The sequence below is a fragment of the Ovis canadensis genome, chromosome 20 (genome assembly GCF_042477335.2).
Source record: "Ovis canadensis isolate MfBH-ARS-UI-01 breed Bighorn chromosome 20, ARS-UI_OviCan_v2, whole genome shotgun sequence".
Taxonomy (NCBI): domain Eukaryota; kingdom Metazoa; phylum Chordata; class Mammalia; order Artiodactyla; family Bovidae; genus Ovis; species Ovis canadensis.
In genome coordinates, this window is record NC_091264.1 from 18034439 (window position 1) to 18051609 (window position 17171).

Here is a 17171-nt window from a genome sequence, read left to right on the forward strand (position 1 = left end):
AGTACTGGAGTGGGTTGCCATTTCCTTCTCCAGGGGATCTTCCTGACACAGGGATTGAACCCGGGTCTCCCGTACTGCAGGCAGACACTCTACCCTCTGAGCCACCAGGGAAGCCCACAATTGCACCCATTTCACATGCTAGCAAAGTAATGCTCAAAATCCTTCAAGCTAGGCTTCAACAATATGTGAACCAAGCACTTCCAGACGTTCAAGCTGGATTTAGAAAAGGCAGAAGAACAAGAGATCAAATTGCCAACCTCTGCTAAATCATAGGAAAAGCAAGAGAATTCCAGAAAAACATCTACTTCTGCCTCACTGACTATGCTAAAGCCTTTGAGTGTATGGATCACAACAAACTGAAAAATTGTTAAAGAGATAGGACTACCAGACGACCTTACCTGCCTCCTGGAAAATCTGTATTCAGAAGCAACAGTTAGAACCAGACATGGAAAAATGAACTGTTTCAAAACTGGGAAAGGAGTACACCAAGATTGTATATTGTCACTCTGCATATTTAACTTTTATGCCGAGTATATTATGTGAAATGCTTGGCTGGATGAATCACAAGCTGGAATCAAGATTGCCAGGAGAAATATCAATAATCTCAGACATGCAGATGACACCACCCTTATGGCAGAAAGTAAAGAGGATAAATAGAACATCGTGAAGAAAGAGAAAAAGGAGAGTGAAAAAGCTGCCTTAAAACTCAACATTCAAAAAACAAAGATCATGGCATCCAGTCCCACAATTTCATGGTAAATAGATGGAGAAACAATGGAAACAGTGACAAACATTATTTTCTTGGGCTCCAAAATCACTGCAGACAATGACTGCAGCCATGAAATTAAAAGACGCTTGCTCCTTGGAAGAAAAGCTGTGACAAACTTAGACAACATATTAAAAAGCAGACATCAGTTTGCCAACAATAGTCCATATAGTCATAGCTATGATTTTTCCAGTAGGGATGTATGCATGTGAGAGTTGGACCATAAAGAAGGCGGAGCATTGAAGAACTGATGCTTTTGAACTGTGATGCTAAAGAAGACTCTTGAGAGTCCCTTGGATTGCAAGGAGATCAAACCAGTCAATCCTAAAGGAAATCAACCCTGAGTGTTCATTGGAAGAACTGATGCTGAGGCTCCAAAATTTTTGTCACCTGATGCGAAGAGCTGACTCACTGGAAAAGACCCTGATGCTGAGAAAGACTGAGGGCAGGAGGAGAAGGGGATGACAGAGGATGAGATGGTTGAATGGCATCACCAACTCAATGGAAATTAATTTGAGCAAAGTTCAGGAGATAGTAAAGGACAGGGAAGGCTGGCATGCTGCAGTCCACAGGTTGCAAAGGTTGGACAATACTGAGCAACTGAACAACAACAAACGAAACAGAAACAGATTCACAGATATAGAGAATAGACTTGTGATCACCAAGGAGGAGAGATGGATCGGGAGTTCGGGATTATCAGACACACACTATTACATATAGAATAGATAAATATCTAGGTCTTACTGTATAGCACAGGGAACTATAGTCAATATCCTGTGATCAACTACAGTGGAAAGGAACAAAACAAAGAATATATATATATGCATAACTGAGTCATTTTGCTGAAGAGCAAAATTAACAGAACACGGTAAATCAACTATACTTCAATAAAATAAATCCTTAAAAAAATTAAAACTTAGGAGTTCTATAAATAACACAAGCAATCTCAGTATCATTATAATAATTATATTACTTCTTAAGAAGTACAGAACAAATCAATCGAGAGTATGTAATTGCAAACATGAACATATGGAAATGAAGTGAATATGGAAACTAAATACTTACAGCCAAAGCCTTAGACAGCTTGGTTCTAAACTCATTCAGGACGATCGCGACAATATCCTTGTGTGGTACATAAGCAAAGCCATTTTCCAAATAGACTTTCCTTCCTCGGAATAAATCCAAAGCTTCAGCAAAAGGGATCTGAATTCAGAGTGGAACATGGAAAATAAGTCATTACAAAATTCTCCTTCATCACTAAGGAATCTAAACAAAATGCCTCCTTTGAAAAAGTCATCAGTGCCAGCAGATCAAAAACAAACAACAAAAAAGCAAGATCAATTTGTACTCCCTGTGAGTAAACAACAGCATTAGGAAGGAGTGGCAGGCCAAAAAAGGTTTTGCTTCAGAGTAGATCTTTCAAAAATGGATAAGCCAAGTTAGAATGGATTATTTCTATTCTTACCAATTTACAAATTATAGTCACTAGAATTTCAAACTCTAAGCTCAAGCCCTCTAAGTACATCACACTGCCCTCATACAACATATTTTCTGCATCAAGTAGAATCCAATGTATATACAGTATGCTCAGTGCTAAAAACTGCTAGTAAGTAAAGTGGTTCCAAATTTCTTCACCTATGTTTCCACCCACTCTTTCTCCACAGGAATATATTAGAAAAGTTAATCTCAATACTAAGAAAAGGAAATAATAATAAATGTCCAGCTTTGCCTTTAAAATAATTATTTGCCAATAAACATTTTTTTTTTAACTGAATACTATTCTATTTCAGTTCAGTTCAGTTCGGTCGCTCAGTCGTGTCCGACTCTTTGTGACCCCGTGAATCGCAGCACACCAGGACTCCCTGTCCATCACCAACTCCCAGAGCCCACCCAAACTAATGTCCATTGAATCGGTGATGCCATCCAACCATCTCATCCTCTGTCGTCCCCTTCTCCTTCTGCCCTTAATCTTTCCCAGCATCAGGGTCTTTTCAAATGAGTCAGCTCTTCGCATGAGGTGGCCAAAGTATTGGACTTTCAGCTTCAGCATCAGACCTTCCAACAAACACCCAGGACTGATCTCCTTTAGGATGGCCTGGTTGGACCTCCCTGCAGTCCAAGGAGACTCTCAAGAGTCTTTTCCAACACCACAGTTCAAAAGCATCAATTCTTCGGCACTCAGCTTTCTTCACAGTCCAACTCTCACATCTATACATGACCCCTGGAAAAACCATAGCCTTGACAGACCTTTGTTGGCAAAGTAATGTCTCTGCTTTTTAATATCCTGTCTAGGCTGGGCATTGCTTTTCTTCCAAGGAGCAAGCATCTTTTAATTTCACGGCTGCAATCACCATCTACAGTGATTTTGGAGCCCAGAAAAATAAAGTCTCTCACTGTTTCCCCATCTATTTCCCATGAAGTGATGGGACCAGATGCCATGATCTTCGTTTTCTGAATGTTGAGCTTTAAGCCAACTTTTTCACTCTCCTCTTTCACCTTCATCAAGAGGCTCTTTAGTTCCTCTTCACTTTCTGCCATAAGGGTGGTGTCATCTGCATATCTGAGGTTATTGATATTTCTTCTGGCAATCGTGATTCCAGCTTGTGCTTCTTCCAGCCCAGTGTTTCTCATGATGTACTCTGCATATAAGTTAAATAAGCAGGGTGACAATATTCAGCCTTGATGTACTCCTTTTCCTATTTGGAACCAGTCTGTTGTTCCATGTCCAGTTCTAACTGTTGCTTCCTGATCTGCATACAGGTTTCTCAAGAGGTAGGTCAGGTGGTCTGGTATTCCCATCTCTTGAAGAATTTTCCACAATTTATTGTGGTCCACACAGTCAAAGGCTTTGGCATAGTCAATAAAGCAGAAATAGATGTTTTTCTGGAATTCTCTTGCTTTTTCGATGATCCAGCAGATGTTGGCAATTTAATCTCTGGTTCCTCTACCTTTTCTAAAACCAGCTTGAAGATCTTTTTTGTACAATTCTTCTGTGTATTCTTGCCACCTCTCCTTAATATCTTCTGCTTCTGTCACGTCCATATCATTTCTGTCCTTTATTGAACTAATCTTTCCATGAAATGTTCCCTTGGTATCTTTTAATTTTCTTGAAGAGATCTCTAGTCTTTCCCATTCTATTGTTTTCCTATTCTACTTACATTTTTTAAAGTCTTATAAACTACCATAAAATTTTAACAGTATTAATAAGTTGAAAAAAGTCATCCTTACTCTTCAATAGTTTTTCTACTTCTTAAAAATGAGGTAAAAAATTAGGTTAAAACAAAAAAAGAGAAAAGACTCCCCATATAACCTACTGGCTCAAGTTTTATGGAAGAGTTAAATGTGTATGGCCATAATTCTTCAGTGTATTCAATGACACCACACAATAATCAGATCATGTGTTTTTGCAGACAGTTTCTGATTAGTTTACACATTTCTACATCTACCATACAGTTCCTGCCCTGAAACCATTCACCGCTTGGTTGAAGCAACAAGGCGGACCCACGTGGCAGTCCCGCAGCCGCAAAAAGCAGCAGTGACGCAGCTCCGTGTGGGGTGACACAGGACACAAGGAGGCAGGAAGAGGGTTTATTTCCATAATCCTGGGAAGGACTGGAGCAGGAAGTCTGAACAGGTGGCTCCAGCAGAGGCTCTTTTCTCGTGAGACTGAGCCTTCAGTACATGTCATGACGCTTGCCAGGTCCAGAACACCGCTGAGGGGTAGAAACCCTGGGGGCTCTTTAGCATCGCTGCCCCATGAGAAACGCATCCCCTGCCACCACCCTGCATGTGAGAGGCAAGACTGCACACAGGGAGGAGAGCTTGGCCGCAAGTAGTTCAGCACCCAGGCAAGACCCAGTGTTGCTGCAGCGCAGCCTTGAGCACAGCAGCGGGTAAAAACAACCTCAGAGCAGGAGGGGCGAGGCTGCGCCCCAGAGGCTTCACAAATGCACCAGTTAAGCAGCATGGACCCTCGGAAGTGCTCTAACAGTGCACCTACCTTATAGACTGACTCCAGACCCGACGGAGCCCCACCCAAGCTGGGCGATGAAGCCACAATATCCTGTTCTCGGAGAGCCTTTTCTTCATCACTTATCTAGAAGGAAACATATGTCATTTAAAAATTAAAACTCTGCATTCAGTTTCAATAAAGTACTTCCTGTTCTAGTGAAGATTCTATACTTTTTTAAAACTCTTGAAACCCTGATATCTCAAATCATTCCTAATACAATTACTAGGTGATTTTATAATCATTAATGAAACCAAAATATGGACGAAAACTCAAATTCAATATACTTTCAAATTCCTACTCTGCCAATTTCTGAGGACACATACCAAAAGAACAGTAGCAGAGAAACAGAAAGTATTATAGTATGAAACAAAAGAAATTATAATAAAAATTAAGGTAATACAAACAAAAAAATGAACATTACCTCAATGTGGAGTTATGTTAATTTATTAAAATACCTATTTGAACTAAGTGGAATTTTCTAGCCACATAAAACAATTTCAAATTTAAATAAAACACTAGTTTTTGTAAGAACAACTACAGTCTACTATCGCTGACTAATTATGGCTTTGAAAAATAACACTGATGGATATGACAAGATAAAAATTGTAAACTTCTATACAGAAAAAGAAAAGATCTACAAATGAAGATAAATTATAAATGATAAACTGTGGGACATATTTGTATCATGTGACATCTGAGTTACTCTCAATAAACCCCAAGGTAGTAGGGCATAAAAACTAATAACCCAAAAGTAAAGCAAAGCCAAGATTCATATAACTGAAAATAATGAAAGTAAATTAAAATAACAATGTGATATTATTTTCTACCTATTAAAATGGAAAACATTAAAATCCACAGGGTTGGGACAATCCTTGCATACGGTACTTTGACAATACACATAAATAAGCTTTAAAATACACTGATGCTAACAATTTCACTTCTAGAATTAATCTTAATAAGAGAACAAATACACAAATTGGGAAATTTTCTTTTATCACAATGCTGTTTATAATAATTTTTAAAAGCCTAAATGCCCAGAACAGGTGTTTGGTGAAAGTACAGTACAATGTGATGTTTAAGCAAAGCAAATCATCCTATTCAGATCAGCTTCTCACAGAAATCAGAGAAAGTACACTGACAGAAAATGTTAACGCATCTTCTTTTAGGCACAGAAGATTAGTACATAGAGTTGGGCCCTCTTAAGGTGGGATATCATTAATAAGAGATGCTCCTGCTCTAACACTGCAGGTCATTAGAGAAATCCCAAGCATTGAACTTGTTTTAAGGTCATCCCTGATTCAAAGGCCCCAGACACCTGACAGAAGCTCAAATCCTCTGTGAGCAAAGGACATCTGCAGCATGCCTCAAAGGATTTCTGCAAACACGTTTACAAATACTGTACCAAGCACACTGTATTCTACAACAAAGCAAACAGCAAAACATCACTTCATGAGCAAAAACAAAAAGATTCATAAAGTACATACATAATCACTGTGTGAGGATTATAAAAGACAAGGATAATGATATCTGCATGAACGAGAAAGTGTAAAAAGTGACTTGACAAAGTGGCAGAGATAAAAAGAGAGTATCAGACGGGTGGCCTAGTGCTGAAGACGCGGCGCTTTCCCTGCCACGGCCTCGTGTTCAACCCCTGGTCAGGGAACTGAGACCTGCAAACCTCACAGTGAGGCCAAAAAAAAATTATGAGAGAAAGAGAGGCTTTTATATTGGCTAATTCTGGTGAAGCAACTTCAAAGTGATTCTACCACAACGGGTAGACTGTCTCTTCTCTCTTAAACCCAGGAGGAGTGAGGAGGGGGCACCGGAAGCTAATCAGTCTCGGTAAGGATCTTCAGCACAGCATCCAGGGATCTCAGATTCTGGATGGAAATAAACAGTATCCTGACCAGCTGCACCCACAGACTAATGAAAGGAGCAAATAAAAACCTTTCCAAACAAAGATACAATTCTCCTAAAGCTCAGTACACTCCTCCAAATACAATCTCTAGCACACAGAGAAAACAAACACACAAGGAAACAAGGCTCCATGAATGGAAACCAGATTGGTAAAACCAAAAGAGATCAGTCCTGAATATTCACTGGAAGGACTGATGCTGAAGCTGAAACTCCAATACTTTGGCCACCTGATGCGAAGAACTGACTCATTAGAAAAGACCCTGATGCTGGGAAAGACTGAAGTCAGGAGGAGAAGGGGATGACAGAAGATAAGATGGTTGGATGGCATCACCAATTCAAGGGACACAAGTTTGAGTACTCTCCGGGAGTTGGTGATGGACAGGGAGGCCTGGCATGCTGCCATCCATGGCATCGCAAAGAGTCGGACACGACTGAGCAACTAACTGAACTGAACCATTCATAACAAGATTAAAACTAGTAACAAAATAAATTTAACAAAGAATATGTAAGGCCCCAGAAAAAAAACTATAAAACCTAACTGAAGAAAACCGGAGAAAACCTAAATAACAGAGAGACATATAAACATGCACCAGAATAAATGATACTATACCAATTCTCCTCAAATTAACCTGCAGATTCAATATGCTCTCAAGCAAAGTCACAATAGCTTATGTGTCTGTGTTGCTTCTAGAATATACAGGGACAGACAGTGCCAAGGAAAGTCAAAACAGAAAAATAACTGATAAAGTAAGAAACTGACAGGGGAGACACGGCAAAAGGGAACAAGAAATTTGTACATCTTCATGATAATCTTTATTAAGTGATTTCCAGTTTAAATACAAAAATACTTCAAATATGTGCAAAGAATACTTATTAATTTTAAATTATATAAAAAGTTAATATACATGCCTGTTCTTCCCACCATTAATGGGGATAATCATAAGCGACTCTATGGATTTTTTTTTTTTTGCCCAAATGGTTTTCACAGGATCTGGCAATACTAAAGTTGACACCAAATGTATTAATCAATCACGTCTCTTTTACAATCACTTATTACAGCAGCAAAGAGTTAGGGAACTCTGAACATACAGATGTTTGTCATAATAATATCTGGGATTTTAACTGAACAAATTCCACAGCAATATAAGCACCACTAATACTTCACCACCACTAATTCAAAACTGGGAAAAGAGTATGTCAAGACTATATATTGTCACCCTCTTATTTAACTTATACAGAGTATGCCATGCAAAATGCCAGGCTGAAATCAAAATTGCCAGGAAAAACATCAATAACCTCAGATATGCAGATAACATGACCCTAATGGCAGAAAGTGAAGAGGAACTAAAGAGAGTCTTGATGGAGGTGAAAGAGGAGAGTGAAAAAGCTGGCTTAAAACTCAACATTCAAAAAACCAAGATCATGGCATCCAGTCCCATCTGGTCCCGTCACTTCATGGCAAATAGATGGGGAAACAATGGAAACTATGACAGATTTTATTTTCTTGGGTCCAAAATCACTGTGGGTGGTGACTGCAGCCATGATATTAAGACGCTTGGTCCTTGGAAGAAAAGCTATGACAAACCTAGTTAGTTAGTGTTAGTCGCTCAGTCGTGTCCAACTCTTTGCAACCCCTATGGATAGTAGTCCACAAGACTCCTCTCTCTGTCCATGAAATTCTATGGGCAAGAATACTGGAATGGGTTGTGATTCCCTTCTCCAGGGCATCTTCCTAATCCAGGGATCGAACCTGGGTCTCCTACATTGCAGGCGGATTCTCTACTGTCTGAGTCACCAGAGAAGCCCAAAAGGCATGTTGCCTCCCCATTGGGGAATCAAACCCCAGTCTCCTGAGTGACAGGCAAGGATACTCACCACTGTACTAACAAAAGCAGAGACATCACTTTGCTGACAAAGGTCCGTACAGTAAAGCTATGGTTTTTACAGTAGTTATGTACAGATGTGAGAGTTGAACCATAAAGAAGGTTGAGCACCAAAGAGCTGCTGTTTTTGAACTATGGTGCTGGAAAAGACTCTTGAGAGTCCCTTGGACTGCAAGGAGATCAACCCAGTCAATCCTAAAGGAAATCAACCCTGAGTATTCACTGGAAGGACTGATGCTGAGGCTCCAAAACTTTGGTCACCTGAAGCGAAGAGCTGACTCATTGGAAAAGACCCTGCTGCTGGGAAAGATTGAAGGCAGGAGGAGAAGGAAGAGGATTAGATGGCTGGATGGCATCACCGACTCAATGGATATGAGTCTGAGCAAACTCTGGGAGGTAGTGAAGGACAGAGGAGCCTTGCATGCTATAGTCTGTGGGGTTACAAAGAGTTGGACATGACTTAGCAGTTGAACAACAAAGATGTTTTGGTTTAACTCTGGCATATAATTTGAATTGAGACTGGAGTCTCAGGAGTCTAACACTTTTCTGCACACTAATAACTATCAGAAAAAGAAATTAGGCAAATCCCATTTTGCATCAAAATAAAGATAATATCTGGAAATAAATTTAACCCATGAGGCTAAAGACCTGTACTCTGAAAACAGTAAGACAGTGATGAAAGTGAAGACAATATAAGCAATTGGAAATACATTAGATGATCATGGAATGAAAGAATAAATATTATTAAAATGTTCATAATACTCCCAAAAATCTATAGTCAATGCAATCCCTATCAAAATACCAAATACCAAAAAATACCAAAATGCCAAGAATAGCATTTTTCACAGAACTAGAACAGTCCTAAACAGTCCTAACTAGAATAAGCCCTAACATTTGTGTGGAGTCACAAAAGAACCCAAATAGCCAAAGCAATCTTGAGAAAGAAAAAAAAATTGGAATGAATATCATGCTCCTGATTTCCAACTGTACTACAAAGCTACAGTAATCAAAATAATATGGTACTGCCACAAAAACAAACAGATCAGCAGAACAGAATGCAGAGTCCAGAAATAAGCCCACACTTTTCTGATCAATTAATTTACTACAAAGGAGCCAAGAATTTACAACAGGGGAAAGACAGTCTCTTCAATAAATGGTGTTGGGAAAACTGGACAACTACATACAAAAGAATGAAATGGCCATTTTCTAACACCACATAAAAAAAAAAAAAACTGAAAATGGGTTAAAGACTTTAATGTAAGACCAGAAAGCATAAAACCCCTTACATTCCTATACACTGACAGTGAAAAAAACAGAAAGAGAAATTAAGGAAACAACCCCATTCACCATTGCAAGAAAAAGAATAAAATACTTAGGAATAAATTTACCTAAATAAACAAAAGACCTATATATGCTGCTGCTACTGCTGCTAAGTCGCTTCAGTCGTGTCCAACTCTGTGTGACCCCATAGACGGCAGCCCACAAGGCTCCCACCATCCCTGGGATTCTCCAGGAAAGAACACTGGAGTGGGTTGCCATTTCCTTCTCCAACGCATGAAAGTGAAAAGTAAAAGTGAAGTTGCTCAGTCGTGTCCGACTCTTAGCGACCCTATGGACTGCAGCCCACCAGGCTCCTCTGTCCATGGGATTTTCCAGGCAAGATTACTGGAGTGGGGTGCCACTGCCTTCTCCAAGACCTATATATAGAAAACAATAAAATACTGGTGAAAGAAATCAAAGATTACACAAATAGATAGAGAAATAAACTACTGTCATGGATTGGAAGACTCAATATAGTGAAAATGAGTATATTACCCAAAGCAATCTATACATTCAATGCAATCCCTGTCAAGATACCAAAGGTATTTTTCACAGAACTAGAACAAATAATTTCACAATTTGTATGGAAATAGAAAAAAACCTCAACTAGCCAAAACAATCTTGAGAAAGAAGAATGGAACTGGAGGAATTAACCTTCCAGACTTCAGACTGTACTACAAAGCTACAGTCACCAAGACAGTATGATACTAGCACAAAGATAAAATATATATCAATGGAACAAAATAAAAAGCCCAGAGATAAATTCACACACCTATGGACACCTTATCTTTGACAAAGGAGGCAAAAATATACAATGGAGAAAAGACAATCTCTTTAACAAGTGGTGCTGGGGAAACTGTCAATCACCTGTAAAAGACTTTCTAACACCATACACAAAAATAAACTCAAAGTGGATTAAAGATCTAAATGTAAGACCAGAAACTATAAAACTCTCAAAAAGAAAACATAGGCAGAACACTAGCTGACATAAATCACTGCAAGATACTCTATGACCCATCCCCCAGAATAATGGAAATAAAAACAAAAATAAACAAAGGGACCTAATTAAACCTAAAATCTTTTGCATAACAAAGAAAACTATAAGCAAGGGAGAAAAAAACAGCAAATGAAACAACTGACAAAGAATTAATCTCCAAAATACACAAGCAGCTCATGCAGCTCAACAGCAGAAAAATAAACCACCAATCAAAAAGTGGGCCAAAGAACTAAACAGGTATTTCTCCAGAGAAGACATACTGATGGCTAACAAACACATGAAAAGATGCTCAACATCACTTATTATGAGAAATGCAAATCAAAATCACAACAAGGTACTATCTCATGCGGGTCAGCATGGCTGCCATCAAGTCTACAAACAATAAATGCTGGAGAGGATGTGGAGAAAAGGGAACCCTCCTACACTGCTAGGAATGCAAACTAGTACAGCCACTATGAAGAAGAGTGTGCAGGTTCCTTAAAAAACTGACAACAGAACTGCCTTATGACCCAGCAATCTCACTGATGGTCAAACACACCAAGGAGACCAGAATTGAGAGAGACACGTGTACCCCAATGTTCATCGCAGCACTGTTTACACTAGCTAGGACAGGGAAGCAACCTAGATGTCCATCAGCAGATGAATGGATAAGGAAGCTGTGGTACATATACACAATGGAGTATTACTCAGTCATTAAAAACAATACATTTGAATCAGTTCTAATGAGCTGGATGAAACTGGAGCCTATTATACAAACTGAAGTAAGTTAGAAAGAAAAATATCAATACAGTATATTAACACATATATATGGAATTTAGAAAGACCCTATATGCAAGACAGCAAAAGAGACACAGAAGAAAGAACAGACTTTTGGACTCTGTAGGAAAAGGCGAGGGTGGAACGATTTGAGAGAATATCATCGAAACATGTATATTACCGTATGTGAAATAGATGATCAGTGCAAGTTCAATGCATGAAGCAGGGTACTCAAAGCTGGTGCACTGGGACAACCCAGGGGGATGAGGTGGGGAGGGAGGTGGAGAGGGGTTCAGGATGGGGGACACACGTACACCCGTGGCTAATTCATGTCGATATATGGCAAAACCTACAATATTGTAAAGTAATTAGCCTCCAATTAAAATAAATTAATTTAAAAAAAAAACCTCCCAGAAGAGAACAAAGGCAGTATGCTCTCTGACATCAGTCTTGGCAATTTTTTTTGGATCTGTCATCCCAGGCAAAAAAGACAAAGGCAGACATGAACATGTGAGACTACATCAAACCAAAAAGCTTGTACAGAACAAGAAAAACTATCAACAAAACAAAAAGGCTGCTTATTAAATGGGAGAAGACATTTGTAAGTTATAACTGATAAGGGATTAATACCCAAAATATATGAACAATTCATATAACTTAATGTCAAAAAACAATTTGATTAAAAACTGGGGGGACTTCCCTGGTGGTCCAGTGGCTAAGACTCTGTGCTCCCAATGCAGGGGGCTGGTGTTCAATCCCTCATCAGGGAACTAGATCCCACACGCCGTAACTAAGAGTTTGCATTCCACAACTGAGACTGAGAGCAGCCAAACGAATAAACAGGTTTATAAAAAGAAAAACAAAACAAAAATGGGCAGACGAACCAAATAGATACCTCTTCCAAAGAAGACAAACAGATGGCCAACAGGCACATAAAAAGATGCTGAACATCATTACTCACCAGGAAAAGGCAAATTGAAACCAGAGATATTACTGAAAGGTTATTATCAAAAACATGACAAATAATACACTGTTGGTGGAAACGCAAACTGGTGCAGCCACTATGGAAAACAGTAAGGAGATTCCTTAAAAAACTGAAAATGAACCTTTTGTAAAATATGTCAATTCTACTCATGGGTATTTATCCAAAGAAAACAAAAACACTAACTCAAAAGATATATGCACCCCCATGTTCAATGCAGCATTATTTACAACAGCCAAGATATGGAAGTAATCCAAGTGCCTACTGACAGACAAAAGGATAAAGAAGGTGCGGTGCATACATACACGATGGAATATTACTCAGCCATGAACAACATCTTTCTGCTGTGACAACATGGGTGGATCTAGAGTGAAATAAGTCAGAGAACAACAAATACCATATGATCTAACCTACATGTGGAATCTAAAAACCGAAAGAGAACAAACACAGAACAGAAACAGACTCATCAATACAGAGAATGAACTAGTTTTTGCCAGAGGGGTGCAGGACAGGGCAAAGGGCAAATAGGTGAAGGTAATTAAAAGGTACAAACTTCTAGTTATGTCATGACGATACCATGTACAGCATAGGGAATATAGTCAATACTACTGTAATGACTTCGTACGGTGACAGATGTAAATAGACGCATAGTGGTGATCACTTTGTAATGTACATAATGAATCATTATGCTATGCAACTGACACTAATAGGACACTGTGAGTCAACTATGTTTCAAGTAAGTAAATAAATAAAGTGAAATGCTTCCTGAAAATAAATTGGTTTCTAAGAACTTACCATTTAGGGGGGTGTACAAAATAAGTAATAAAGTTAGCTAGGCTATCACTACAGCATCTTACAATCAAGGTATATTATGCCTCCCAAATTAACATCTTCCTGAAAAGAAGTATATAACAAATTGCTCTAAAAAGAACTGCATTTCCAGAATGACTTACTTTTTTATTCCAGGGGTGCTCCACCTTCAGTCTGGTTAACTGTCAATCAGCAAAGACCCTGAACATTTGAGCCCTAAAGTTTTCTTTCCACCACTACTCACAATCCCCCACCTTAACCTCTATTTTCCACAACTACCCACCAAATACTAAGTACCTGAATGTTTCAAAAGGTATACGGGGTAGTCGTATAATCTTTTTTCAGGCAAAAAATTACACAGGGCTCTAACAGTTTTGATAAAGTTATATTTTCCTATTTTATAATCATGCTGTTTTACATGCTTCTTAGTAACAATTAAAGATTTGGGCTGTGGTATCTTTTTCTTTTTGGTATTCTTCATCAAACCATAGAATAGGGAGACCAGGCTCCCTCTGCCAGCACTCCTGAAAGGGTCAGGAGTTTTGCTGCTGGAGCAGCAAACGCCCCTACACTGAACAAGCAGGTGGTGGAGGCTGGCTGTGTAGACTGCCCTCTGCTCGCCCATGCAGAGTCCCTCTCTGAGGGGGTTACACAGCCGCTACCTGCTGCACTCACAAGCAGTCACACGACTTGCCAGAGAAATATGAGCAGAAGTGACACATGTCACTCCCAAGCCAGCGCTGTGCAAACGTGATTAACCAGGTTCTCTCCTTCCTCCATCACAGCAAGGTGAAGTTCCAAAGACTGCTTAATCCACCTGCGTCACAGCACCCAGATGACACAGGGAAGGGCCACCACTGGCCCGCAGGAGATGCAGAGCAGGAGCAAGAAACAAACCTTTTAGCGGTCTCTGAGGCCTGGGGTCATTGGCTAACACAGCACCACCTATCTCGACTGACCAGTCATCTCCCACCTCTCTGAATCACACATTTTCATCAGTAAATTATCTTGAGCACGTAATTCCAGTATGTTTATAAATTACATATACATATCACTGTACATTAGGTACTGAAAACATGTCCGTCCACCCCCCTAAAATGTACAAGGAATAATACTAAAAATGTGTAAGTTGTATTACTTACATCCTTCCCACACTCTCAAATGATCGTCCTGGCCACACCACTTTGAAACCACTAGGCCATTATCCTGGCTGCTAAAGCAAAGAGATAAACAAATGCTTTCCAGAGATTTATTCTATAAACTTTCAAGCATCAATATTCATTCATGTTAATAAACAGTTTGGCCAGTTTTCTCCTTGAATCCACACAGCTCTCTCAAGCCCTGGTCCTTAAACATGGCTATACCTCAGATTTGCAGTGGAGCTTTTCAAAATTACAGATCCTTCGTACCATTTAGACCTACAGATTGAAGCACAGAGGTGTGTATTTCTTTAAAAGGTCCTTTAATGACTCTGTAACATACCACTAGTCTAAAACAGTAAATACCAGGAAAGGAATCTTCTTTTCTAAAATAAATGTATCATGTTCTAGAAATACTGCCATCAATTCTAGCATTTGATTATTTTGCATGTAGAATTCACTCATTCTGAAACACTGAGGACCTACTATGTACCAAGCACAATTTCCAGCAGATGGAATCTAGCTATTAAACAAGCCAAAAAAAAAAAAACACTGCTTTCAAGCAGCTTATATTTTAATGGGGTGACTCAGACAATAATAAACTATCAGGTTGTGATCGATGGTGAAAATAAAGCAAAGGGATGTGCTCCGGATGGGACAGATTTATACTTCAGCTGTGTAGTCAATTAAAGCCTCTCTGGAGAAGTGACAATTAATTGGAAACTTGAATGACAAGAGCATCCGAAGCAGAGGTAACAGCTCGTGCTGAAGTGATGGAGAGAAAGAAGCCTAGTGGGCGAGAGGAACGGGAGACCATGAAGCTAGGGCCGGAGTGGGGCAGACAGGGCCTGAAGCCAGGACAGGCCTTTGTGCTAACAACGGTGCACTGCGCTGAAATTTGAGGCAGAGGAAAGCTCAGATCTGACTTACCCCGAGATTTTATGCTTGCTCTGGTGCTGAATGGAGAAGGGATTGTGTTGTAAGGAACTGTACCGAGGGAGAAAGAGCTCTACCGGTAGCCGGCAATAGGGAAAAGATACAGGCCTCAAAGAGGGAAGCACATCAGGAAAAATACAAGTAGACAGAGCTGAGGCGTGTCTGGGAGGCAGCAGGGCTGACAGGCTGCAGATAGAGGGGTGGAGAGACAGACTCCCGGGTGTGGGCTTCAGCCACGGTACAGATGCGGACACCACTTACTGACTTACCTTTTTCTTGATCCGCATCCTCCACTACCATTTATATTTTGTCTCTATACATACTTATCACACATGCCTTGTTGCAAGTCACCTCAAATCCTTTGAGGGAAGGGGCACGGCATCAGTCAGGTCAGCTCAGTCGCTCAGTCGTGTCCGATTCTTTGCAACCCCATGAATCACAGCATGCCAGGCCTCCCTGTCCATCACCAACTCCCAGAGTTTACCCAAACTCATGTCCATCAAGTTGGTGATGCCATCCAGCCATCTCATCTTCTGCCGTCCCCTTCTCCTCCTGCCCCCAATCCCTCCCAGCATCAGAGCCTTTTCCAATGAGTCAACTCTTTGCATGAGGTGGCCAAAGTATTAGAGTTTCAGCTTTACCATCAGTCCTTCCAATGAACACCCAGGACTGATCTCCTCTAGGATAGACTGGTTGGATCTCCTTGCAGTCCAAGGGACTCAAGAGTCTTCTCCAACACCACAGTTCAAAAGCATCAATTCTTCGGCGCTCAGCTTTCCTCACAGTCCAACTCTCACATCCATACATGACTACTGGAAAAACCATAGCCTTGACTAGACAGACCTTTGTTGGCAAAGTAATGTCTCTGCTTTTGAATATGCTATCTAGGTTGGTCATAACTTTCCTTCCAAGGAGTAAGCGTCTTTTAATTTCATGGCTGTAATCACCAATAAATACAAATCAATGATTTCAAATACCCGTTTTTCTTAAAATGGAACATATCTATATAGCAGATAAAAAGTAATAATCTAACAATATTAAAACTTCTAGTTCTATTAATATTAAATATTAATATTTATTATTTACTACAAAATTAATTTAAAATATTGATAGTAAAAACCTAATTGAAACAATAAGAAGACTGTTTAAAGTATCCTATATATAACAAAACAATTAGGAATCATTTATAATGAAGTTAACAATTTGTGGGAAAAGCAATTACCATGATGTTAATAGTTATCACTGTTTTTTAATAAACATTGGTCCTACATGGATAGTAAACATTGTGATCTGTGGAGGGCATGCATTTCCCAAACGCCTTGTGACCTACTGTGGGGACTGAGGATGGTGGCAAACGCCTTGACTCTCCCACTGAGAGTTGAGATCTATTGGCCTCCCCGTGACTGGGCTGGCCTGGGGCTGCCTGCTCACCAGAGCACAGAACGGGGTGCCATGCCCCTCCAGGCTGCATCTCTGAGGGACTGATAGCTTCCATCTCCTGGAGTCCTGGGCCACCAGAAAAGAAGTCCACCCCCTCACCTACAGGACGCCATGGAGAGGATCCCAGCACTGGCCAGCCTTCTGGAAGTCCTCACCCAGCACAAGGCATGTGTGAAGCTGTCCTGGCCAACCTAGACCAGACTGGCTCATGGA

The 17171-nt window shown here is 40.0% G+C and overlaps 1 protein-coding gene across 5 annotated transcripts in view; it reads right to left on the reverse strand.

Moving 5' to 3' along the window:
- PRIM2 (DNA primase subunit 2) overlaps positions 1–17171 on the reverse strand; it is a 304068-nt gene that overhangs the window by 238378 nt on the left and 48519 nt on the right. For all 5 annotated transcript variants that reach the window (XM_069564045.1, XM_069564046.1, XM_069564043.1 and 2 more), the window contains 2 exons: positions 4767–4862; positions 1832–1969 (listed from right to left, as the gene is read on the reverse strand). In XM_069564045.1, the coding sequence (XP_069420146.1) occupies positions 1832–1969; positions 4767–4862 (234 nt within the window). The remainder of the gene's footprint in view (positions 1–1831; positions 1970–4766; positions 4863–17171) is intronic.